Here is a 25,532-nt window from a genome sequence, read left to right on the forward strand (position 1 = left end):
GTTGAAGGATGTATAAAAGATTTGAGCACTTAAGGAACTACTCTAGACTTGTATGAAATAGTCGCATTAGATATATTTCACAACGACTTGGATGCTGTCGGTTTGGTAATATATGAGGTCTTTTAAAAGCGCCCAAATAAGGAAAGTAGTTCTGTTTGTCATGTATCCTACACGACATGTAATGGATATCATTGTAGGTACACATCGTTTCTACGAACAACTCTCTCAGACAGATAAAACGTCTGTTCTTATAAATCATGGAAAATTTCAGACATGTATAAAAGAAAAGTCATATCTAAAACCGCAAAATTGTTTTTGCCGACTTTACGAGTACCTAGAGGCCGATATAAAAAATCATTAGAATTCTTCATTGTCTGAGTAACATAATAAATAGTACGCATACGGGATGCACGCTACCAATGACGCGAGTGAAACGGCGGGAAAGAGATTATGTTTCAAAACTTTTAATGACGAGGATCTTAGCCGTCTTACCACAAAAACTTTTAAACGTCAGTTTATGCCTTGTCTAAAAAAATGTCAAATTATGACGTTGACATATGGTTCATTTTGCAGCCAAAATTTTATTAGACAAGTGTAAAACAGGGTTTAAAGTTTTTGTAGTAAGGCCCGATGAGTTTAAAATGTACCTATACAACGCAGTTACGCCACCTCGCGACTAATAGCCGAAGTAATCGACACCACGCCATCTAGTGAGGGAAGTTAGAGTTATAGCTGTAACAAAATGTAGCGAGAAATATGTCAGAGCAAAGCTTTTCTAATATTGTAGCTGTAGAGGTGTATTTCTTGTACCCCTGGAAATGATGCGTAAGGTAGAAGAAGTATCATCATCATCTTCTGAGCCTTTTCCCAACTATGTTGGATTCGGCAGTCTAACCGGATTCAGCTGAGTACCAATGTTGTACAAGGAGCGACTGCCTATCTGACCTCCTTACCCCAGTTACCCGGGCAACCCGATACCCCTTGGTTAGACTGGTAAGGTAGAAAAAGTATAATCATTGATATTGCAAACCAAACTTGTACTAACCTTTATGAACCTCCTTTGAAAATTTCTAGCAAATCGTGTCGGTTTCGCACGAGTAGGCTTGTAATCAAATGGATGGATGGACCCACATATATTTAAACCTTAATCAAGTTGGTATCATCGATTTTACCAGTAGTTTTGGAGTTTATGTCGCAAACACACAGACGCTAACAGCAGAAGACCATAATCTATACTAATATTATAAAGCGTTTGTTTGTTTGTTTGAACGCGCTAATCTCGGAACTACTGGTCTGATTTGAAAATTTATTTCAGTGGTAGGTAGCCCATTTATCGAGGAAGGCTATAGGCTACTTTTTATCCCGGTACGGGAAGTAGTTCCCACGGGATGCGGGTGAAACCGCTGGCAGAAGCTAGAAAATACGTAGTTAGTATTAATTATTACTAGAAATAAAATCATAATGCCTTCTTTTGCTGTCAGGGTCAATAATTGGACCTTAGCCTCTTCAACATCTGTAACATTATGGTATGCAAATAAAATATGAAAATGAAAACTATCAGGACCTTAAGGATTTTAAAACATTTGCAGTCGTCCCACGAAAACTTGTAAACATCTGTTGAACACTTGTCTATAATATCAAATCAATATAATATCAGTTTTATTATGACGTTGAAATAAGATCCGTTTTGCAGCCACGCTTTTTTAGACAAGTGTTCAACAGATGTTTAAGTTTTTGTAGTAAGGCTGTTATTCTTTATCTTAATTACCATCGCAGTTACCTACTAGCTCTACCCGAAACTACGTTTGTGATGTAGTACAAAATTGGTTCACTCAAAATTTATTCCCCGGTCCTTGGTATCGAAATTCTCGTTAAAATCTGTGGACCTTTGGAAATTAGTCCGGTCAAACATTAACATTGTTTATGGCTTCGGCAAACGCTCAGGAAATAACAATTTTGGAAGCTATCCCAGGTACTAGATACTGTTATACAGGTACTGTTGTATACTCTTCGAAATACCTAACCATTTTGCTACTTAAAAGTAGTGCATTGATATTTTTTTATAGTAATATGTACCTAACCACAGGACACCACTTATAATAGTTACACACTTACACTTTCTTATCTCATTAAGTGTACTGCTTGAGACTTTAATTGCTGAAAATGGCTGAAATTAAAGTAGAACTCGTCAAATTGCTCCGAAAAATACTTTGGCCTTAATTTAGCCAATATTATTAAATGATTGTAAGGCATGGGATATGGCTTTGTACCTATCTAGCTTATATACTTATATAGAATATAATTCAACACCACAATGAAACCACTTTAGGATGCAATTACAATTTCTGATCGCTAAGACTGAAGTCAACGCTCGGCCTGAAAGCGCTTAGGTACCCATTGTGGGCGACACAATACTCATCACTGCTGACGATGTGTCCCTAGTCACAACTAGGTCACGACCCTACCGGGCCAAACCACACCCAAGCAACCATGAAAAAAACCTTTACCCAAAATCCCAACCAACCTCTTTTATTAAACTACAGATTAAAAGCTTACTGCATGCAAAACTTAAATTACCTTTATTTCGCCCGCCGGAAAATATTAACAGATTTACATTTTACACGTTTTTAATCGCTGGCTGCTCGCCGCTTTAAAATTCAATTCTTGGAATTTTTTTCGAACAAAGCTGTGTAACAAAGAGGAAGGCTATAGGTTATTTTTTATCCCGGTACGGGAAGTAGTTCCCACGGGATGCGGGTGAAACCGCTGGCAGAAACTAGTTGTTAATAATTCACTATACAAAATAAATTTTATGAATATTAATGTGCGAATGTGTGTCGTAAAGCCATATTATAGTTAACTGACATTAGGGTGCACACGACGTGTGATTTATGTAGACGGCTGGCCTCACTACATACCTACCTATAATATCTGCATGACTCTGCTTTAGGCTTCGCTAGTCGAGTAATGAAGTGGAACCATCATGCTCATTGGCTATAACTTGATCGAATCATCTAGCTGTCTCGTGATATGCCTATCGCATAATTGGTATCTACAGTTTCTGCCCACGCCAATATCCCCGAAGGAACTAGTTCACACCCCGGATGAAAGGAGACTAATTATTATTTCGGCTTTTTAATGTAGTATTAATATATATTTTTTTAATCAGATGAGAAAAAAAATGCTTCATGTAGAACACTATTTTAATATGATCCAATGCAAATTATAGTTACATGTGTTATAAATAAAACATCAAAACTTGAGCTAAACATTTTAATAGTGACGAATCTTGAGTTGAGACAAAACTATTGAACAATTGTTACCATAATATATACGAATACATAATTGAGTTTATTACATATAACCAGTTCAGTACCTCTGTTCTACACGTAGACAACAGCTATAAATTGGCATTTAAAACATGATAATATAACTTTGGTAACAAGAAATGCTATAACTATTTGATCAACTATCGCTCATTATTTCGCTTACAGCATCTGAATACAAACTAACGTTTATTTTACCTCGAGTGTTCACCATTAACAAAACATTCCTAAGACTAGTAAAAAAAATAATTCTTTACATATTAAGTAGTAGATAAATATCTATAATTAGATTCAGTACTAAAATAAATGCTATAACCTGCTTATTTAGTGTAAAAACAAAAAGTTTCGTGTTGAAAACTGAAGTTAACTTGGACTGCACACTTATGGGATAATTATTTTCGCCTTACAACAGGCTGCAACGCGAACATATATCGACTCTTCAGTATATTAAGTACTTATATTGCAATTAATTTTATATATGCATGAGTATGCCAGCCACTATCAATTTTATTACAACGCCATATGTCTTATTTCTCATAACAATAATAACAATGTCTAGTTACGTGGTGACTGTACCCTGAGTGTGAAGAAAATTACTTCTGCACATACATTTTTAAATGAACAAGCTAATTTGTGTTTCTTAAGAATCAATTTATGACTGTTTTTATATTAATGCAGTTTGTGATAATGGAAACTAAGTCCTTACAAAACTATCTTAATTCAACGTTTAAGTCATACAATCGTTTAGTTTTTATTACATACTTTTTATATTTAAAAGTTATGTAGGTAATGCCTTCTTTTTCTAAAATCAGACACCACTTCTTTTAAGGACCGGTTTTCCAATCATCAGATGTCTATCTGAGAAAAATGCATTTACAAAAGCTGTCCAAATGTAAATGATATTTTTCAGATAAAAGTTAGTTGGCGATTGAAAAATCGGCCCTAAATTGGACGTGTCAGAGCGACAAAGGTGCTTTTGTCGTTCAACATACGGACGTTCATTTGTTTTCATTCAAAACGCCGGATTTCCAATCTGAAAAAACCTATAAAACTCTTGTGCTAGTTTCAAAACTTAGCAACATTGCAATAACACATTCCATATTATTGTTGAATTTAATGGTATTCGTTTCATCTAAATTACAACGATCGCTATATTAGGAATACAATTTAAGCACACTTTCGCGAAATGTACACTTCAATATTACATTACAAAACGCAAACGTTGTCCTGAATTTACCTCTATTTTGTAACAACACAACCTCTCTAATTTCCGGGAACTACGGAATGTGTTAATGTGATCGAACTACATTTAACAGTTCAATTGTTCAGCATTTAGACTTTGAAATGTAGAACTAAGTAACATTGTATTTACAATTTCGTATAACATACAAAGCTATGAAATCTCCTGTGGTTTTATTCGTGCACGTCAACAATGACATATGAATACGGATATTTCCCCAGTGAAGGGAAATGTGGTCAGCTAGTGGTAACATAGAAATGAGCTTTAAGCAGAGGATTTAAAGTCCATATTTGGATGAAACGCATCGCCTTTTATTCGCAACTACTGAACCACATTTGTGTGACGTGTCATATAAATGTGTTGACTATGTAATTGTTTATGAATACTAAACGTAAATAATATGCAGTTATAAACAAAGTGGAAATAAATAAATTGTGCTCTTAATTTTAAACCAGTAACTTATCATAATGAAAATGAATGATTGCGAGTTTATTCTTTATCTTATTTAAAAATAATATTTTTTTAATTCGGAAAATTGGCAGCATTTTTGGACGAATTAATAATTATGATGTTAAGAATAGTTTTAATAGTAAGAGTATTTTTTTTTATTTTTAAATAAGTTATTGTATCTCTGTTTCATATATATCTAATATTCATAATATGCGTCCAAATTAACTCCAGTTTAATTAGTATAGCTAAGTAAATGTAACAAATTAAATACGCGTGCATACATCCCAATACATGTTATAACTGTTTATCCATCAATCATTTAAACAGAATTACATAAACAAATCACCTTATTCTTGCTGGTGTGTCACGCTGCGTTATAAAACTATAACCTGAATAAATACCTAAAGTCGTTTAACACACATTTTTGTGATTTAGATTTTGTAATTTTTTAATGACATTTTTGAAAATTAAAACTAAAGAAGCTACCTACGTAATTATTGCAACTTGCACATATAGATACGCGTAAGAATGTTACACCCAAGTTTCAGTACGTTGAAATATTTTAAAATTAAAATAAAATGATTCTTACTGAGAGCGGATAACTTGAACTAAATGCTTACTAATACATAATCTCTTTGAAAAGCATCTTGAAATAACTTTTAGAATCAAACACGTTTATTTAAATTCACAGAGACTCAAAAATGTGTGTTAGATTTTACAGACAAGTGTGATATTTTGGTTCGCCAACATTTCCAAAGTTCACAGAAATGCGGTGTAAAAGCATTTCACACAATACGACCGCAGTGTTCACGAACTTAATCGTAGTTGTTCCGTGCAATGGACCAATACAGAGTTGGTCGTGTCAAACCTCTAAACTTCTAGAATGATAGAACAGAGAACTACTCTCTCGGCTTCTGTCAACTTTGGAAAACAGTCAATTTCCTATGTAGTGCGATTGGTACTTTACAACTGTTTGTGGTAAAATAAATAAATAACATAATATGTGCATACGGGTTTCCAAATAACATGAATGTATTCTTTTCTATCTATCCTTCAAAAGAAGCGTCCATCTTCCATTCCTATAAAATTACTGTACAATACTACATTTTATTTCCATGTACACAAATAGATTTTAATACTTTTTTAAAGTAAAATATATATTTAAATATTAACAATAAATGTTCAAATTGTTAAAAGTTTTCAAAACCTTTTTTTCTTTTTACATTCTCTATCTAAAAAAACCTTCACGTAGGCTTCCAATTTCATTTCAGATCTTTTTTCAACAGTTTCAGTACCTACAGATGTTTAAGGCTACAAAGCAATGAGTGGACAGTCATCTCCATAAATTTGTCTGTTAATATGCATACAAATTCATATATTCAAATGTGGTTCCACCCTGTAAAAGTCGACCAACGTGCGACGCACAACGTAGCATATCAACCAAGAACACACACATAGACAATACCATTTTCTGTACATATTCACACACCCTTGACCCGTCATTCCTTATCCTACCTATACATTTTACAGTAACAATTTAGATATTGAGAGAAAAACACGAGAACTATTTACACTCCTCCAAACCTTTTTACAATGGATACAGCTAAACTAAGTGATTATGTGAATTGAATTGACAGCAATATAAAGCACGTTTAAGTTCTCAATCATATTAATATTATTCATGCAATAGTTAATCTGTCGGTCTGTGTAAATCTGTAGTTTGTTATTAAATCGCTAAAACAATATTGATGTAATTTTCAAAATCGTTGCAGCATTATGCTGAAGTAAATAATGCATGAAGCTTTATGAAATAGGTACTTAACTAATTACCTACTATTACAGTATGGGATAACCTGCAGTAATAGCAAAATTATAATGCATCGCGAAAATGATTGATAATAATTTCACTTTCATTAAAAAACTGGTAAGTATTTGAGGTAAATAAGTATTTTCTTATAGACTCGTCACCCGCGTCCCGTGGGAACTACTGCCCGTACCGGGATAAAATATAGCCTATGTTACTCGGGAAGAGTGTAGCGCCCCAACAGTGAAAGAATTTTTCTAATCGGTTCATTAGTTTCGGAATCTTCAGGGTAGAAACAAAAAAATATTTTTCTCTTTATTATACATATTATATAGAAGTATTTATCGGCTAGAAGGCAATGGTGAAAAGATTAAAGTAACGAAGGCAAAAGATATTGCTGTATTTTTAATAAAAAGCTTTTTATGTTTTAACTTGATTGATCACTACGAATGCTAACGATGATTTATTGGATAAATATTGGCAGGTACACGCAAACCGAATTTTCAGCGAATATTTTTATATAAATAAAATCTGGAAAAAATATGAGTCAGTCTCGATAACCTTTCCGTGCGCAGGTTCATTTTAAATAGTTCAGGATTTTTTAAATATATTTCTCAGTATTCTACCTACAATAAATAAAGATTTGAAGTAAATAAATAATTAATGTTTTACAATGATATAAGGCTTTTTAATATGAGATCCCATTTAAACTGGTAGCTTCTTTTTGTTTCAATCTCGTTATTTCCTTGAGAGCTACGGAATAGGCTTGAAGACTTTTTTTCACTAGTTTGAAGGACCCTAGACCTGAATATACGGTTTCAATATGATTAATGGATAACTCACGCAATCGACAGAAAAGGTCGCACAAATGAAGTAGTAAACATATCGGTTCCATTTTTCCCTTTTGAATAACAGAACCCTAAAAAAAGAAAATTCTTTTTCCGTTTAACCATTGCACACGTGTTTTCATTTAGTCCTTTATGTTTGAATTTTGAGATTTCTATGAATACGCGTTTTAACCAATTATTCCCACTATAAAAGCCATGCAGAATTTCAAAAGCGAAAAATTCTATTGATGCGTTTCCGATGAAATGTTTCATGCCTTTGTGAAAACGCCAATATGCTGGCATTTATGTGACGGCGAAACGTGAAAAGCGTTGACTTTCCGACCATTATAATGAATGTAGGTATTTATCTGACTGGACATGTAAAATAGGACAAAATACAAAGCCGTATGGTTTTTATATAATAACTGCCACACTAATGAGAGAAAATAATTGGAGTTGAGCAACATAATGTAAATTGTAAGAATTTCTAAAACATTTTTTTGTTTGCAAGACTTATAAAAAATATATATCTTTGTGTTCTGTATGTAAACAAGTCGTTTTAGTCACACTAGTTTAAGCTGAAAATTAGAGGGGAGGTAGCTTAGACTCGGGAGAAGGACGCAGGATAGGTTTTGTCACCATCCGGTTACGGGAATCAGTTGTCTCGGGAGGCGGGTGAAACCGTGGGTGGAAGCTAGTAAAATAATAATTTCATATTGCAATTTCTGGGGACAGTATTAATTATAAAACGCAGTGACATGCGAAACCTGTGGCGATTAATTATAATTACGTAATGTGACATCAGTTTTGCTCATAACGAACCTTCCTGTCAAACAAGTAAGAACCTTGTTACTAAGTACATAGGTTACAAATTACCTTGGCAGATAATATCACTCATATATTTATTACAAAAAGTAATTATTTTTGTAGTAAATAATATTTGTGGAACATCAATTAATCAAGTTGCCTGGGTTGAGGAGGTCAGATAGACAGTCGCTCCTTGTAAAACACTGGTATGTTCTTAGCTGCAGCCTGTTAGACTAGAAGCCGACCCCAACACAGTTGGCAAGGCTCGGATGATGATGAGGAATTAATCAAGTTGCTGTTTAAAAGTCTTTTTTTTCATCGTGTATCTATTTCGTTCGAATTTTAATTGTTGTCTATATGAGATCAATTTTGAGTCTTTTATGTTCTTTGTGATATTTTTAACACAATATTTACAACCCGGTAGTACTAAAGCAAGTGGGGTTTATAATACTAATGAGCAATGTTAGTGGAAACTCGGCAGCTGACGCCCTAATAGGCCACTTTAATCTAATTAGCAATTTCCTTCCAATATCAGGTTTATACAATCAGGCCATTTATTTTGCGAACTAAACGTTACCTCAGAAACAATTTACTACGAAAAAACAGTGTTTTTATTAACTGCTTCTATGTGGTGTAGCTAATTATAAAACAATAGATAATCAATTGTGACTCATATATCTGCACTCCGACATGATGATGTCCTCTAAGCCGATTATCTGCTACGGCAGCTGTTCTCATGTAAGGAGATTAGCCAACACAGGACATATTATGGTGCAAAAGAATTTAATTTCTTTTTTAAATGCTCCGACATACAACGGGGTAAAAGTTACTTGGAAAATTACGTCAAACACTGGTATTATTTTGCTTAGCATGCGTGTTTGAAAAAAATGTTATTTCGAAAATAAATTATGTAAGTACCTATGTATGAATGGCCATAGGTTTTAATTGCCGATATGCAGAAAAAAATATATTTTATGAATGTGTTGAGCACTGCAGCAGATCATGATAACTTGTTCATATTCAATTAGAATCGCAGATAATCGCCTTTCCCATACTATGTTGGGGTCGGTTTCCAGTCTAACCCGATGCAGTTGAGTACCAGTGTCTTACAAGGAGCTACTGCCTGACCTCCTCCACCCAGTTATCCGGGCAACCCTTGGTATGACTGGTAAAGATGTATTATGTAATGTACCTCACGTAGTTCTGGAAATCTGGAAAATAATGTGTGAACCCACTTGCGGCCTTTTTCCTCGGGAAATTCGAACGTTGAAAATTTTCAGATCAGAGAGAAATTTTCTGACATATTTACAAAAAATATTTCATTAAAGTTGTGTATCATAAATAATTGGTAATTGGAAACTATTTTTATTCCGATAGAAATGTTAGAAAAAATGAGGGTACAGACCGACTCGTAATTAAGTTTCGACTGATCTCTGAATATTGCTTTTTTCAGTAATGAATGAAACACATCCGCATCTTGGAGGCACGACCTAATTCAATAAATACATGTAACTATAAATTATTTATTTATCAGAAAAAGTACCTAATGTAGGCACTGCAAGACAATAAATTCTCAACTACGAAAATCTGCATTTACAATAATTTTCCTAGACTTTAAATAGTGAATGATGAACAAAAAATGATAATAATGTGTCATAATGTACACACAGTGACTCAAATGACCTCGCCCGGTGACACTAAACTAGAGAGCTACATAAAACAGTTGATAATAAGTAGTCCTTAGTGTTCATAGAAATACAGTAAAACAGGCAGTGACAACAAATATATACAGTAGATTATAAATAACAGCTAAGATTACAACCTAAATATCTACCTTGAAATAAAAAAATCAAAGATAGTCTAAGCACAGCCTTTAATTTGAGAAAATGTTTACGTCATCGTTGGGCGAGTCGATTATTCCGTGAGTTGGACAAAGCGAGTTCGGCACAATGAGTATTGACGATGACAAAACCGCGGTCCCAACCCAAATACGCTTGGCCTGATTACACAGAAATCTGCATAGCTCGCCAAACGATTCCATTTTAATATAATGAACACGAATAGCATAAAGGTTCTATATATGTATAACATTATTGTTTTCAACAGTTCACTTAATTAGTTTAATGCATATCTTTAACATCGATATAGGAAATCTGTTTAGGTAATATTCAACGGCGATAGTCAATTTCAATTTTAGAACAATCATTTAGTTTTTTTTTTAACAAACACCCGGGGGAAAGCTTACAGAATGTGCGTTCAACTAAATTAAAATACATGTGTTTTAGAAAACCGTGACTACAAGTAACATAAAACCATTTAATGCACATTAACTCAGCATCAAACCACAAAGTGAGAAGTAAATGTACTTACGATTTTAATATTCATTAACATCCACGTATCAGTGTTTCGTATAAAATATCCCGGTATAAATGAAACATAAGTTTCTCTTTGAAAATGAGTTATTGATCTGTCCCATTGGTCGTTACTGGAGCATAAAGCTCGGATACTCTCTTACCGACGCTTCTTTAGGGTGTGTCTACACGAGGCAAGTAGCTTGCGCATACTGAGGCACATGCGCAGGTTATACGCATCTTAAAAACGAGCGAATCTAGCGACAAGCGCATGTACCAAAGCACAACACCCACCCGCATGCACTTGTCATCTGTCACTTGCGCATGTTAACTTGCTCCAGCTACATGCACCGTGTAGACGCACCCTTATTTACCTACTTATTCGTATTCTAAGTAATGAAGCAAACTTATATGCTCTAGTTAAACTTCCTCCCTTTGAGATTATTCAATATTCAGTTCTAACTAGATACACAACTTTACAATTCAACAAACGAGTTAAATTGTGGGCATAAGATGCAGCTTTCAATTAAAATGTATTTATCTTAGTGAATGAGAGATATTTTATTGAAGCCGATATTGCAATTACTTCAACGTGTTTGTTTTATACGGAACACTAAATACACGTAACAATAACTACAGTCCAGTATTTCTTTCACAATAAAAATATCTGTTGTATTCATATCGCGTCAAAACAAGAGACAGATATAACTATTGGTTGTCACAACAGTATCGAATGTGGCACCCTCGAATACATACATACACTTACGTATGGTCATTCATTGGTAAATAAATGGACATTTCATTCCTTACAGCCTCTAACACTACATTCATAACGCTTAGACCTAACGAATATTCATTGAGTAAATGATATGATCTTTATTGCACGAGGCAGAGTGTTTACTTCAAACCTAAACACATTATTGTCAACAATTATTGACTAAAGAAATCATTACAATGAATTTTGATTGTTTACTTTGCTTTAAAGAACTAATAACCCTCCAGACTCAGTGTACGCTATAGTTGAAGCCGAGTCAATATTCATGTCAAGCTTACATTACAGGAATGATCAATAGGTAGTGTATTAAATCATTAAATGATAGTCATACATTATCAAGAAACTCACAGAAATATCGACACAACGCTCGCAATAATTCAGCACAGCAAGTTCTAAATTCGAGAACAAAATACAAGATGGTGGACAAACGTAAAGCCAGGCCAGGTATCTAAATCCTTATCATTGGCTGTTCCACACTACCGTGTATTGTTCGGGTTGTCACTTCACAAAGGATTTACATACCCGCCAGAAGGTGAACTCAGTCGTCGTTGTCCAAGCCGATGAGTTCCGCTGCCAGGCGCCCCTTGCCGCGGCAGCAAGCAGTCAGGCACAATATCCTTAGAGCGAGCCTGAACTGCGGGCTGAACGTCAGCAGAATAACAATCTTCCAAAATGAGTTTAGAATCCCCATCCATACGACGCCGAAATGTAACATGGGTACCTTTATTTCCTGATCGGTACAATATTCGTAGAGTTTGACGACTACATAGGGCGTCCAGCTGAGCCAGAACGTGCAGACCATGATGAAGCTCATCCAGTGGCTAGGGTTGGACAGGTTCTCGGCCAGCGCCGTCGCGTACTCCTTGTCGTGGATGGGCACGCCGCTGTTCAGCCGTCGCTTCATCGAGAAGATGTACCAGTAGTTGTACACGATGGAGATCACGCTGGGGCCCAGCACTAGTATACCCAGGGTGGCCGTGTAAGCGTACGTAGTGCCCCAATCCAACATACATATAAAGGTTTCCGTGTCGAAATTAGCTTCCTTTTTGTAACCGAGCAGAGGCGGGCAGCAGAGCATAGCGGCTGAAATCCATGTGAATACCATCCAGCACTGACTTCTAGTGCGCGTTTGTACCTGGTCCATGGACATCGTTATTAATAATTAGCCAACAACGGGCGCGGCCTAGACTAATCTAACATTTCTGACTTTATATTCATATTGGGACAAAATTATTTAAAATACTAGGAATATTAACATTAGATACAAAATAATTAATCATGCTAATGATTAAATTCGACTAGTAAAATGTAAAATGTTATTTAAATGTTCAGGAACTATTAAAAAGATAGAAAAATGATATCTACTTTATTGTGATTAGTAATTATTATATAAGTAAAAAGAAGAATCGATTTCGTATGGTTAGGAAAATGTGGTTTAGTTCAATCAAATATCGATTTGTTAAAGGTTCAATTACTAAATGCGAATGCATCAAATGCAAGCTAGCTAGCTAATAAAAAAAATATTGAAAAGGATAACTACCGTCGCACTAACCGTCTCATAGCGGAGAGGCTTGCGGACCGCCAGATAGCGGTCGACGGAGATCCACATGAAGGTGTAGACGGAGACGGACCAGAGCGTGACTTCGACGTAGCCGGCCAGGCGACACATGAGGTCGCCGAACATCCAGCGGCCCGTGATGGCGGGGTATACGGACAGCGGCACCACCAGCACGCCAATCAGCAGGTCCGCCACCGCCAGCGACAGCAGGTAGTAGTTTATCACCTCGTTCGACAGACCTGCACCACAACATACCACCACTCTTACATCTCGTACCTTTCATCCCAATATCATCACAGTATTAATGTAGGTTAATACCTATTACGTGATGTCTCCTTCGCTCAATGTGAACGACACCATTCTACATGAAATGTGCTAATATAAACCGTTTGAAAGAAACCTGAACAATTCACTAGATAATCCACTTCAGCACGGATTAAATTTCCAAGGGATAATAGCAGCTAAAAGCGATTACGAATCGGCATTCTATTTCAGAGCCTACAGTACAAGGACCGACAAAAATAATAATTGTTATAGAATTTACCTGGCCCGCAACTATGTGCGGAGTAATGAAATTATTTGAAACTGTATTCCCAATTATAGTGGTCGTGTCTGAGTTATATCTAGCACACAGTATTGGTAAATGCAGAGAAAATACCTACAGCTATTTCAACGTGTTTTCATTAATTGACTTACTTTAATTGACTTAATTGACTTACTCAAACGTATGTTCAATTTAAAGTTATACCTTTGAAGTTGAGAAACGAAGCAATGATGAGTAGATTGGAGACTACTATCGCGATGCCCATGACGGCTATGATGGCAGCTTGCGTCAGGGTCTCGAAGGAGGCGAGGGGGCTGTCGGCCACGCTCACGTCGCCGCCGGCCGCGGCTCCGCCCCGAGCGCTCATCATCTTGGCAGGCATACCTGGGTGCAATGACACCTTCAATACACGACTTACGAAACACGCATCACGAAACCATTTCTAAATGTTCTTCTACAAGGCACATTTTCTACTTTAAGTCACTTGGGATTGCGTAGGCTGTATTCCTAATGACAGCAATGACAATTTCAGTGTTGCTTATGATACAACTGAGCTCGCCTGCCGAGGCATACTGCCGATATATTAGCGAGACATTCACGACCAATCAATTCAATAACCACATAATTACTATGTCAATAACATAAATCGTTTACTTACTATTAACTTCTTCTTCACAGATAAGTGTAGTACTACAAAAGAGTTCAATTTTACTCGCGATCCGATAGTACGACAGCGGACAAAGGCCTCTCGTAAAGGTCTCTCGAAAGTAGTACGAATCTTTTTTTGCTGAGACCTAATTCCTAGATGCAGGTCAGATTCGAATGCACAAAGATTTACATCTGAGGAAGGCTTTTAAGCCTTCCTTCCTCCTTCTATAAATAGAAAGCCTAACTTTAGACCATTTTATTAAAATTGCTCGCTGGGGCTGACAAGTTGACAAGATGTTCGTGTCTAAAATTTTATCATACCATTTCAAGATAGATTTGGATATGGAAAAATAAAAGAATAAATGAATAGCTATTGTGGAACATATTTATATTTTATAGAATGTTGTTTTTTTTTTTCAGACAGTAAAAAGGATACTGGCTGTGTTCTGTTCTACTTTATGGTTTTGAAGAAAATGTTATGACCTAGATAAGTGTACGCGCTATTTATGCAACTATCCCTAGTTTACGTAATAACGATAGAATTAATAAACTCACCGTTAACTTTACCGAGGAGGTTGTCTTACAAGAACATGCCTGCCATATTCACGTCAGCATCTGTTTAAAAAATATATAAAATTTTAAATATTTAAAAACATATTACAGGCATCTTACAATTAGAACGTAGTTATTCTTTTGTTTTAGTATTGGATGCCATTTTATGGGTTCTTCGAAGACTTTTCATCAATAGTTAGAAGCTACTCTAATTGAAAAACTTGTCGGTAATTCTATGTCTTCCAAGAAAAAGATATAGAACGCATACAAAATTAAATTGCAGTTTAACTAAGTTAAAGATACGAATATTATGTGCGCCTCGTTATTTAATTAATAAGCAACCCTATTATGACATAACAGTCGCAAAAAGCTAATAATATACTATATAACTTTATTATAATAACGTAAATATAATTGGCCTATTTGAAAAATATTGCAAGCTGCACCTAGATTGCGTAGGTAATTCAACTCATTAACGCATCTATTGGACCTCTAAACGAATGTGCAAAAAACAAAAATACTACTGTAAAAATATAAAAACGAAACCAAACCTTTTAAACGCCAAATAAATCACTTAACTATCCAAATAGGGATTCGAACAATACAAACGGAATAAACAGATTTGCCAATAAAAAAGTTGGAAATAGCTCGCGTTTCTAAAAGTCAGCTGATGCATTCTATATCGGGTACATACAGAAGAACATTCTGGCCTATTTTCCTCGGGTCATTGGCTTCACCTTTGACCGAGCAGAGCACGCCTCTATTTTTGTCACAAAACTTTCAACTGTCAACAATAACTCGATTGCTGATTGTATTCGAAATGCAAATTGAAAATTATGTGCCAGATATTGGCATTTATTAGAATTGATATGGACATTATAATCAGGCACATGATGAATACATTTGTATTTGTATTACATTAAATATTTAACTATGTATTCGTAAAGGCCGCTTTTATCATTAATTTTCGTTTTTACCTTTAATTCTGAAAGCTCTTTATTAAGAGATTAAAGCATGGATGTATTCAAATATAAAATAAAAGTACTTTTCAATAACGTTGGAAACGATTTTCAATTTTATTTAAATCCTCTCAATCATATTTGATATTTAAAACCTTTGATCTGGTTTATACGTAAACTCTGCTTTTGAATAAATATTATTAACATTTTATGTTTTCTTTTATAATTTAAATGAAATTTTTAAAAAGATTTATTTAAAGCGGTTTGGAAACGTAGCGAACATTAATTTGTTTTCTGCTTCTTTTTGTTTCAAGCAGTAAACGCAGTTAGTATTTTTATTTTCTTTTTAACAATGCAGAAAATAGTCTAGCTGTCAAACTTAATCATAAACTTAAAGTTCTTACTATAAAAAGGTGGAGAGTTATCCATCTATACTTATTTAAACTAATATTATAAAGCTGAAGATTTTGTTAGTTTGTTCAAACACGGTAATATCAGAAACCAGATAGTCCGATTAGAAAAAACGTTTCGCTGTAGATATCCCATTTATCGAGGAAAGTTATAACTACTTCATGCGCTCGGAAAAACGCAGCGTACAGCTACTCTCGTTAAAATGACCTATCTAACATTAGAATGATTTTGCTAATCCCACTAGCAGTTCATCAAAGAAACAAACTATACAGCTTTTTCATAGTAGGTAGTACTTAAACAACGACATTAAACCACCTTCAGAGAATAAATTATTCACGTACCACTAGATACAAAGTTTCTAATCTACTCTAATCGGTTCTAAAAACGACTATCAGCAACTGGCACAAGGACCAACTTAGCAACAGCCATTTCTCTCGTTAAAACTTTAATATTTTTTAATGTGCACGTTCACAGTTCAAAGTATTCCAAACCACCAGTAAATTGAAAGGTAATACGTAAATATGAATTGCTTTTTTCCATCAATTTACACGTATCTTTTAAAAAATTCTCTATGTAGCGACAGTCGTCCTTTGTCATTTAAAAAAAGATCGATATTTAATTAAAACAGAAACATTTCCATGAAGTTTTTCATTCACTGAAGTTTTTCTATCACGCAACAGAGTTTTAACACACTTTTGGTAAAAACATTCGCAACAATGTATGAAGGTCCCGTACAAATTATGTTACACAGGTACCCGAGCGCAAGAAATATGCAACACAAATTGAATAAAATGCTATCATCTACGAACCCTAAGTGATGCCAGGTGTTGCCGAGAAAATGTCAAAATGCCACACCCTCACATTTGCAAACCTCCCCCTCCCCGACCCTACCAGAAACCTTCAATATGGACTATGCAATATCACAAGCACTACACGAATAGCACAGAAACACAGGATTATTATAAACCTTATTATCTAGGAATCAGTATACACATTCACTTCATAAAAAATGCAGTTCAAAACTACGTATGAAATGGTTTGAAACAATCGTTTGACTGTGCTATGCATGTAGCTTTCGTAGCCAGTGCACGCAAGCGTAGGAGAACCGCTACGCCGCAAGCTACGAAGCGCAAGCATGGCCGAAGCGTAGCACTACGGCACTACACTTCGCAAACTTTAATGCATTGTTAGTCGCCAATATATGCTGATAGTCATGCAACTTCCAATTCTAACTATAAACAAAACGCCCGAGGTCAAATTGGAAATGCAAATATCACGTAGCAAAGCCCAAGGTTATTTAGCGAAGGACATTTTGTGCGTTGTATCTATGGGCTACACCCCTACAACACTGCACCACACTCTAAGAATCATTACCACCATAGTTAATTCTCAGACAAATTAAGATAACTGTTGGCACAAAATATTTTAGTATCACAAAGCGTGGGACGTAATTTCATTCTGTGTTTTTACGTTTGAAAACACGAATCACAATTTCTATTGGTACCGTGCCAAATCGTTACTACTGAGTCGCCGAAATACACAGAATTGTAGTAGTTATTCGCATAAAGCAGCTGATTATTTTGTGAAATTACGAAAAGTGAGTAAACACCGACACTGGCGTAGACACCATGTTAGTAGTTTTAATTAAAATATTGTGTGGGACTTATAACACACCATTTACAGGATATCGCACACGAAGCGCCGCGACGCAATGCAATGACCAAATAGTGGACGCCGGGGTGCAAGGTCAAGTACACGCGGAATACACACTTTATGTAACATTATGCACTTACGTAATGCGGAGCTGCGAGGCAGTGAACGACTCGACACGCTATATGAACCCTAGCTTCACTACAACACAAGGAATTTGTTTTAATTCATGTATTTGTGAGAGTAACTATCGTTTTAAGCAGTGAATGCCGCGGGAAAGTGACGCACCGCCACGGAGCGACGACTAGGGGCGGTGTTATTGTTCGGGAGGGAAGCGTGGAGCGCACGCGGCATTTCCAAGTCAAGGTCAACTCGTGGGAGCTCCTCTGGCAGCTGGGCGCTCCAAGGTCACCCTGCGCCCCGCACCCCCGGCTCAATCGATACCGAATTATAGACGAACTACGTGCTGACAGGGACGAATACGTTACGATCTACGTGTGTGTTACCTTTTCAAATTATAAGACCTAAAGATTTTGAATAATATTTATATGGTTTTTTTTTGGTTATTTGTATAATTTAATCAGGGCCGTATGCACTCGTCTCTACGAAACAGAACATCTGTATGAAACGAACGTTAGACTAATAAACGAAACGACAAAATATTATGCATTAAGATTACAGACCAGTGGCTATTTTGAGATTTCGTAATATAAATATTAGGGAAAATACCTATAATAATTTCAATCACTAACTCGTCAGTGTAATATAACGTAGTATTAGATATTTCCATTGCAAACAATGTTATGTCCCCACGCTAACTATTACCGTGGCTTGTATTTACTCGTTTACCTTTTACCAGCATTGTTTCTAAACTTAGCATTGTGAAAGGTAACGCCCGCCCGTCTACACCCGGCATAAATATTACTGAATGGATCTACTCACTCCACTGAGTTTCGTGTATATAGCCATCCTTTTCATTCCTAAGTACGAATTATGTTCAGAGAAAATCGTCGCGTAGTGGTTACTGTATTTCAGTAAAAGTGACTCTTTCAACTATTGTTATTTCAAGCACCTTTTATAGAAATAAATTATATTGTTCTATTTACTCAATATACTTACTACTTGCGTGGAGAAATAAATGGAAATGAGTAATTAATTTTATCATTATGAAGTATGCATGTTTTAATTTGACCACAACCTACAGTAAAATGACTTATTTGTCATTTATGAATATTTCAATTATATTCGACCATAACCGCAGTTCTTACGTACGTATGGCAATTAATAAAATGAAAACCGCTGGCCTTTTCGGTGGTTGAGCAATATAATAAATGTATTCCAAATAGTTCCATTTTAAAAAATATTTATCTACAAAGTATGAATTACATAAATTAATTATTCGCTAGGTATAAAACAGGAAGCATGTGGAGAAACCTGAATTCTGTTGCAGCCCGCACCGCGGTTTAAAAAGGACCTTTCAGCAGATCCTGTTATGTACCTAAGTTTTTCTACGTGATTACGTATTACTACGTTTATTCTTAAATTACAATAATTCATTAAAATTACTTGTTAATTTTGAATTTTATCTTGGTAATTCGCAATTTATTTTTCAACCAAACCATTTGATATTTCAACAGTCTTCTGTGATTGTAACTATTCGTAGTCGTAACGACTAGTTGTCGTCACTATCCCGCACCTAACGACAACAGCGGGAGTTTTTCGCATGTTCACTCGAGCTCTTTTCCCTAAGAGTACACTGCAAACTAAACAGTCAGCCGATAGTTGACGAGATAGTTGGCAATTTTTTTTAAGGAAATCCTGACTCTATACAAAATTTTCAGATCATCTGATACCGGCTACGTAGTACGATTCATCTTGTTACTGATTTATTAGCCCAAATAATCGGCCGACTAAAAGTTTGCAGTGTGAGAGTACTTTAAAAAGGTAGAATTCCGTGGATAGCGGCTACGACAGCCGCGCGCGGCTTACGACAGTCGTCGGCCGCGCGCGACAATAGTCAACCTATGAAAATGTATGGCGCCGCTGCCGAGGTCCGCGACAGTCGCGCGCGGCCGACGAATGTCGTAAGCCGCGCGCGGCCGTATGCATCTCAACATGGTCTAGCGCTTAGTAACATCTATATAATTTTAGTAAAACCAGAATTGAATCGTTTTTTATTTAGTCGGCAAAACTTCCTTTTGTTTTCATTACAATACAAATGCTTTTGAATCAGTATTGGGTAGTATCCTTCATCATTTCTACTTTTTAAAAATAGGGTCGATTGGTAATCTATTTTCATAATACAGCCACAGCAATACGTCATCCTCTTCTTCTTCAAGGATATCAATTAGCACTTCGACTAGAGGGAACGGACGAACAAAATCTACTAATTTCAACACAATGCCGCGCGCGGCTTACGAATTTCGTCGGCCGCGCGCGACTGTCGCGAGCCTCGGCAGCGGCGCCATACATTTTCATAGGTTGACTATTGTCGCGCGCGGCCGACGACTGTCGTAAGCCGCGCGCGGCTGCGTAAGCCGCGACCCACGGAATTCTACCTTGAAACCCCATTTCGGATACCGGAGCTGCTTGGAAATGCTCTTTGAGACGACACACAGGGATTGCGAAGTATTCAATCATTCAAAAAGACTCTCAAAGTCCGCATATTCAATATTTCGTGACGTACATACGTACTTATCCGAATTCACAGAAATGTTCAGTACTTTCCAGCTACGTAAGGGTATATTGAGGCACATGCGCAAATTACATGCATTTCAAAAACATGTGCAGCGATCCAGCGACTCGAACATGTAGGTACCAAAGCAAGCTAAGGATGCGTCTACACGGTGCATGTACCCGGAGCAAGTTAACATTCGCAAGTGACAAGTAACAAGAGCACGCGGGGGAGTATTTTGCTTTGGCACATGCGCGAGTCGCTGGACCCGCACGTTTTATGAATGCATGTAGTCTGCACCGTGTAGATGCATCCTAAGCCCCCACGTGCTCCGTTAGGTGCGCGCGAGTCACTTGCGCATGTTAACTTGCTCCAGCTACATACATGCAATGTGTAGAAGCTCCCTTAGAGACCGGCATTGTCCGCTTTGAATGGCTCGTCTTATACAACAATAACTTAATAGCGATACTCGACACTGCCTGCGTTAACAATGTATCGTTATGTGAACTTCGCTGGAATATAAAATTCTTTTTCGCGTTGCAATGTTGTTAATTGCTCGTTTTTTTATTCCGATTTGCAACACAATTTTAATTATTTCTTTAATTTACATTAACGGTCTAATGTTATTATTGCTATTATACTATAGTGCTATTTATTTCTTTATGGTTTCCCGGCCCCGTCAGACTTTATGTAGGTCATATAATCGGGCCAGATTTTTTGTGGGACGTTCTAACAAGAATTTTCTGAGTCTCCAAAGCCTCGATTTACTGTCTCGCGGAGTTAACGCTACATTATATTTCCTAACGTTTTTGGGTTTTGTGGCCAACATTTTGTAGGACATGTTTGTTGCACTATTGATTCTGTTGTGAATGTTCTATTTTTCTCCATATTTCTGCATAGCTCAGGTATGCCGTATTGGTATTTAAGCGCCGCTGCACGTCTATAAGTCTGTAGATATGCATAAACCACAAAATGTAGACATTTATAAAAATGTTTAGTGTGAAGTACAAAGCATTAAGGCTCTGGAGAGACAGACTCAATTTCAACTGCAATCCAACAGCAAATTGCAGTGCAAGTGCAATTTGAAAGCAGTTGCCACGACTGCAATAGAACTGCAAACCCACCGTGGGTTGCATGCAAAGATTGCATGCCGACTGCAATCTGACTGCACGTTTAGTTTGCATTCATTTGGTTCATTGTCCACAAAACAACGCTTCAGTAGATTTATTACCTTAAATAGGTACTTACTCCGTGTTTAATAGGTAATCTGCTAGACCTCGTCCATATCTATGCACATTGTTATTATATAAATATAATAGCCGTTTGTATGATATGCCGACAAAAGCTTATTGCGAGATTTTTCTGTGAAAATACCTTTGAGACGGGAAAATATTTTACCGATTTTTCCAGCTGCACAGATCGCTTGGTAAACTGTAGATCATATTTTACTTTTATAAAACTAATAGCAGCGATTAAAATACCTCTACGTCTATAGACACCTATTTGTTCAAAATTTTGTTTACATCCAAGGTTTTGTTTCGCCTAAAAACCCAAACCGTTTCACAAAGCTTAGCTTTGGTATAGTTAAGACATATTTTTTTGTAAACAGTTGAGGAGCTTGGTAGATACCAACGTTCGTAAATACGTCACTCACACGCGCATGTGCATTGACGAGCTTTTATGTTCTTCTCTCAGTGCTGTCAATATGGAGTACAAAACATAAGATTTTAAAGTGACAACCCTATGCCTCAATACTATATACTAGCTAGAGCTACGTCATTATTTTGACAATTTGGCTAAGCTTCACTACTGTTTAATTGTGTTTGTACTGACTGACTCTCCCTAATGGTTCTAGTTCGCGCACATTTTTATTCTATTTACTTGGTTCGGAAAATGCATTTTTCTTTGCCTATTTTTATTTTTTCTTTTTGTTGATTGTCGTATATAAGCCAGTATAATACAGTATTCATGTTAATGTGATTCGCTTTGACACACTTTGTATATGTAGACCTACATACGCAAATGTTTGTTTTACATCCAAAGGTTTTATCCCACCTAAAACTCGAACCATTCCAAAAAGCTGAGCTTTGGCATCCAGCCAATTTATTCGCACAACGGCAGAATCGAAGAGCAGCCTCCCTCGCTTTTAACGTAACACCACGATTGGCTTTCGTATAGATTGCAACCATTTATGTGCAAAACCAGGATTTGAGACCATATAAACCACGGAGTAAGATGAGCGGCGATGCCATAATGCAGGTAGGTTAGGTGCCTTCTCCTAGGTCAAATACGTACGGTGGACGTGACCAAAACGATCAGTTACGAGTGAACTAAGAGGCGTTCTTGTTCTTTGAAACATCTGTCAACGATTTTTGTAACGTTCCTCGTCCCCCGTACACCCGCATTTGGGCGCGCTACTTTCTTAGGAGATTTTCTGTTAGGCCGCTGCCTCGAATTTTGCGGGCAGCGGGGCGGCAGCGGCGGCGGCGCGGGAGCGGCAGGTTCTTACGCGTATAATCAAATGGACCGGCCCTCGAATACAGCGGCGCGGGGAGCGGGCAACGAGCGGTGAGCTCCAGTCAAACGGTGACGGCCCGCGCCGCCGCCGCTGCCGCCCCGCTGCCCGCAAAATTCGAGGCAGCGGCCTTATAGCCAGTAGTTTTTTACTCCGTGATATAGGCCATAAGACCCTTTGTGTTTCATAGATTGATATAATTATACTTACTCAACGTTTAAAGATAGAGCTTATGTTGTTAATCCTTGTCCAACGGCGAGGCGACGCAACTGGGATACCGGCTACATACCTGTGGTGATCAACCGTAGCTATGCCGAACATTTGAACTGGTTTGGTAGATTATTCCAATAACTTCATAGCTAAATATGTTGAGGTATACGTATATATTGAATGACTACTTATGGACATAATCTTTTTTTTATCAGGATCAATCCTGTACTGTTATATAAAAGAAACCCATGGCATTCAATACTAAACGAGCTGTAGGTGCGCCTAAATTAAGTATAGATATTTTCTACCTAAGTAGTAATGTTACCAAAATGTTGGATCAATAGGATGCTTGTAATATGTAAACAACGAGTCAATACTCTTTACAAAGGGAACAAAACACGCAAGCGTAAGCATCCACATTACCTTTGTCGTGACTAACCCAAAAATGTTATTGATTGAACCCAAACACGATTCCATGGAACATTTAAATTGTATAGTTAGGATATGGGTATAATTTTTATCCCCATTTCTAACCTACTTAACTTACAATTACTTAACAACGCTTGAATAAGAGTTTGAAGTCATAAAAGTTTTGTAAACTTTTGAAAGTAACATACGAATGTATAAAACTTACTTTTTCTGGGTGTGACGGTTTTCTCGGAGGCTTCGGCGGGTTTCAGTCGTAATGTTGTATTTGGCGCGAACTGGGCGCCCTCTCAGATCGCTCACTATGGCTAAGGGTCGCGTTTCACTCGCTTGTGGCAAGCGTGGCAACTGTCCAACGACTGTAGCGAGTCGCTCACTGCGGAACGTGCTGCGCGCGCACTGACACACCCTACACACTTCGCCGCTATACTTAACTGATTTCTTCACCATTCAGTTAAAATGAGGGCAATTCCAAACATCAAAATGACCAAGCCTGCCTTTTCAGTCACCCCGAGTAAATTGCTAAAGAGGCTCTGAAGCCACGAGGCGACATAGTGACGGGCGTCGCATTGCAGGAATATAATTGATGTACAACTGCAACTACGTTGATACAGACAGCATCATTTGCATGCGATGGGGGGTAGGCACGGTTGTTGAGCGCAAAGACACTGTAAACTTTGAAGCACAATAAATTGAGTTGAACCACGGGGCTGCAAATATTTTAGATGCAAGTTTTGTATCAGTCATGTTAGGTTATAGAGTTTGAATAACACCATAGTTCTGTGTATCGGCGGTTGAACGAAATGCGCGAAAGATACCTTAGAGGTGTGCCCGGAGTCGGAGGCACCGAGTGAGTCGCGCGCTCGTCGGCTCTCTGGTGCGCGCGAACCTAGCGCACCATTATGTTTTCATCGAGGGGGTCGGACCTTTTTGGGGTTCACCCCTGCGCAACTCTCGCTTTGCGCGAATGTCGCTCAAATGCCTGTATTCAACACTCTTATTCACAGAAATTCTTAATGCTAGCAATGTTTCAGAGCTCCTCTAAGAAGCTGTACTTAACATTTACAACATTCATTGTGATAGTGCAAAGAATAAAGTTGAATTAACTATTACCCATAGAGACAGTTTTAAATATATGGAAAGCAAATTTATTTTACCGAATTGAGATAGATACAGCTAGGGTAATTTAGTGTTGTGTATATAAACATACGAAGCAATGTGTATTAAATTTCGTTGGCAAAGTGTAATCAATTTTAATTGCCTCGTTACGTAATTAGGACGCCGGTCGGTTTGCAGATACATGAAGGCACATACAGGACATAAACACATTGGTACTTTATTGTCTGAGCGTGTGTTTGATATTTAATTTTTTCCTGCATACATATTTCATCTTACATACATCTTACAATCAATTAAAATTGATCTGTATTTAATAAAACTTAATAGATATATTGTAAATGACACAATTTAACTTAGTATAAATTTAATGTAAAAAACCATACATTACTTGTTGTTAACACAAACATTAGATATAAAAATGGCGCCCAAACTCCAGCTGTGCGCCGCGCATGCGCCTTCGCACTCACGTCTCCCTTTCGTAGTAGACCGACCGCATTAAATTTTAATTAAAATCTCCTGTTTGCTTTATTAAATGTACTAAAGGTATTATTGTGGAAACTTCATCATGAAAGCTTTATCTTTTGAAAGAAGTTATTAATATAAGTAGGTAATACTTAACAAGAGTACATATAGGTAGAAACCAAAGATCGATTGAAGTGGAAAGAAAATAAAGAACAAAATAATAA

The 25,532-nt window shown here is 36.8% G+C and overlaps 1 protein-coding gene across 1 annotated transcript; it reads right to left on the reverse strand.

The window, feature by feature from the left end:
• Positions 1-3,259: 3,259 nt before the first annotated feature.
• On the reverse strand, positions 3,260-14,064 carry LOC124645383 (G-protein coupled receptor 52). Its single transcript, XM_047185185.1, has 3 exons — positions 13,887-14,064; positions 13,121-13,377; positions 3,260-12,715 (listed from the first exon to the last, which is right to left on the reverse strand). The coding sequence occupies exons 1-3, from the start codon at positions 14,062-14,064 to the stop codon at positions 12,119-12,121; spliced, it is 1,032 nt and encodes a 343-aa protein (XP_047041141.1). The 3' UTR covers positions 3,260-12,118.
• Positions 14,065-25,532: the final 11,468 nt, after the last annotated feature.

Source organism: Helicoverpa zea, chromosome 31, assembly GCF_022581195.2.
Source record: "Helicoverpa zea isolate HzStark_Cry1AcR chromosome 31, ilHelZeax1.1, whole genome shotgun sequence".
In the NCBI taxonomy this organism is placed as follows: domain Eukaryota; kingdom Metazoa; phylum Arthropoda; class Insecta; order Lepidoptera; family Noctuidae; genus Helicoverpa; species Helicoverpa zea.

What these genes read in the sequence shown, in the direction of transcription:
- LOC124645383 (XM_047185185.1), bottom strand. Translation starts at nt 14,064, where the DNA reads ATGCCTGCCAAGATGATGAGCGCTCGGGGCGGAGCCGCGGCCGGCGGC. An exon ending in TTCGTTTCTCAACTTCAAAG is followed by an intron (nt 13,378 to 13,886) that starts GTATAACTTTAA and finishes GTTGTGGTGCAG; the next exon opens with GTCTGTCGAACGAGGTGATA. An exon ending in ATGAGACGGTTAGTGCGACG is followed by an intron (nt 12,716 to 13,120) that starts GTAGTTATCCTT and finishes TCCATGGACCAG; the next exon opens with GTACAAACGCGCACTAGAAG.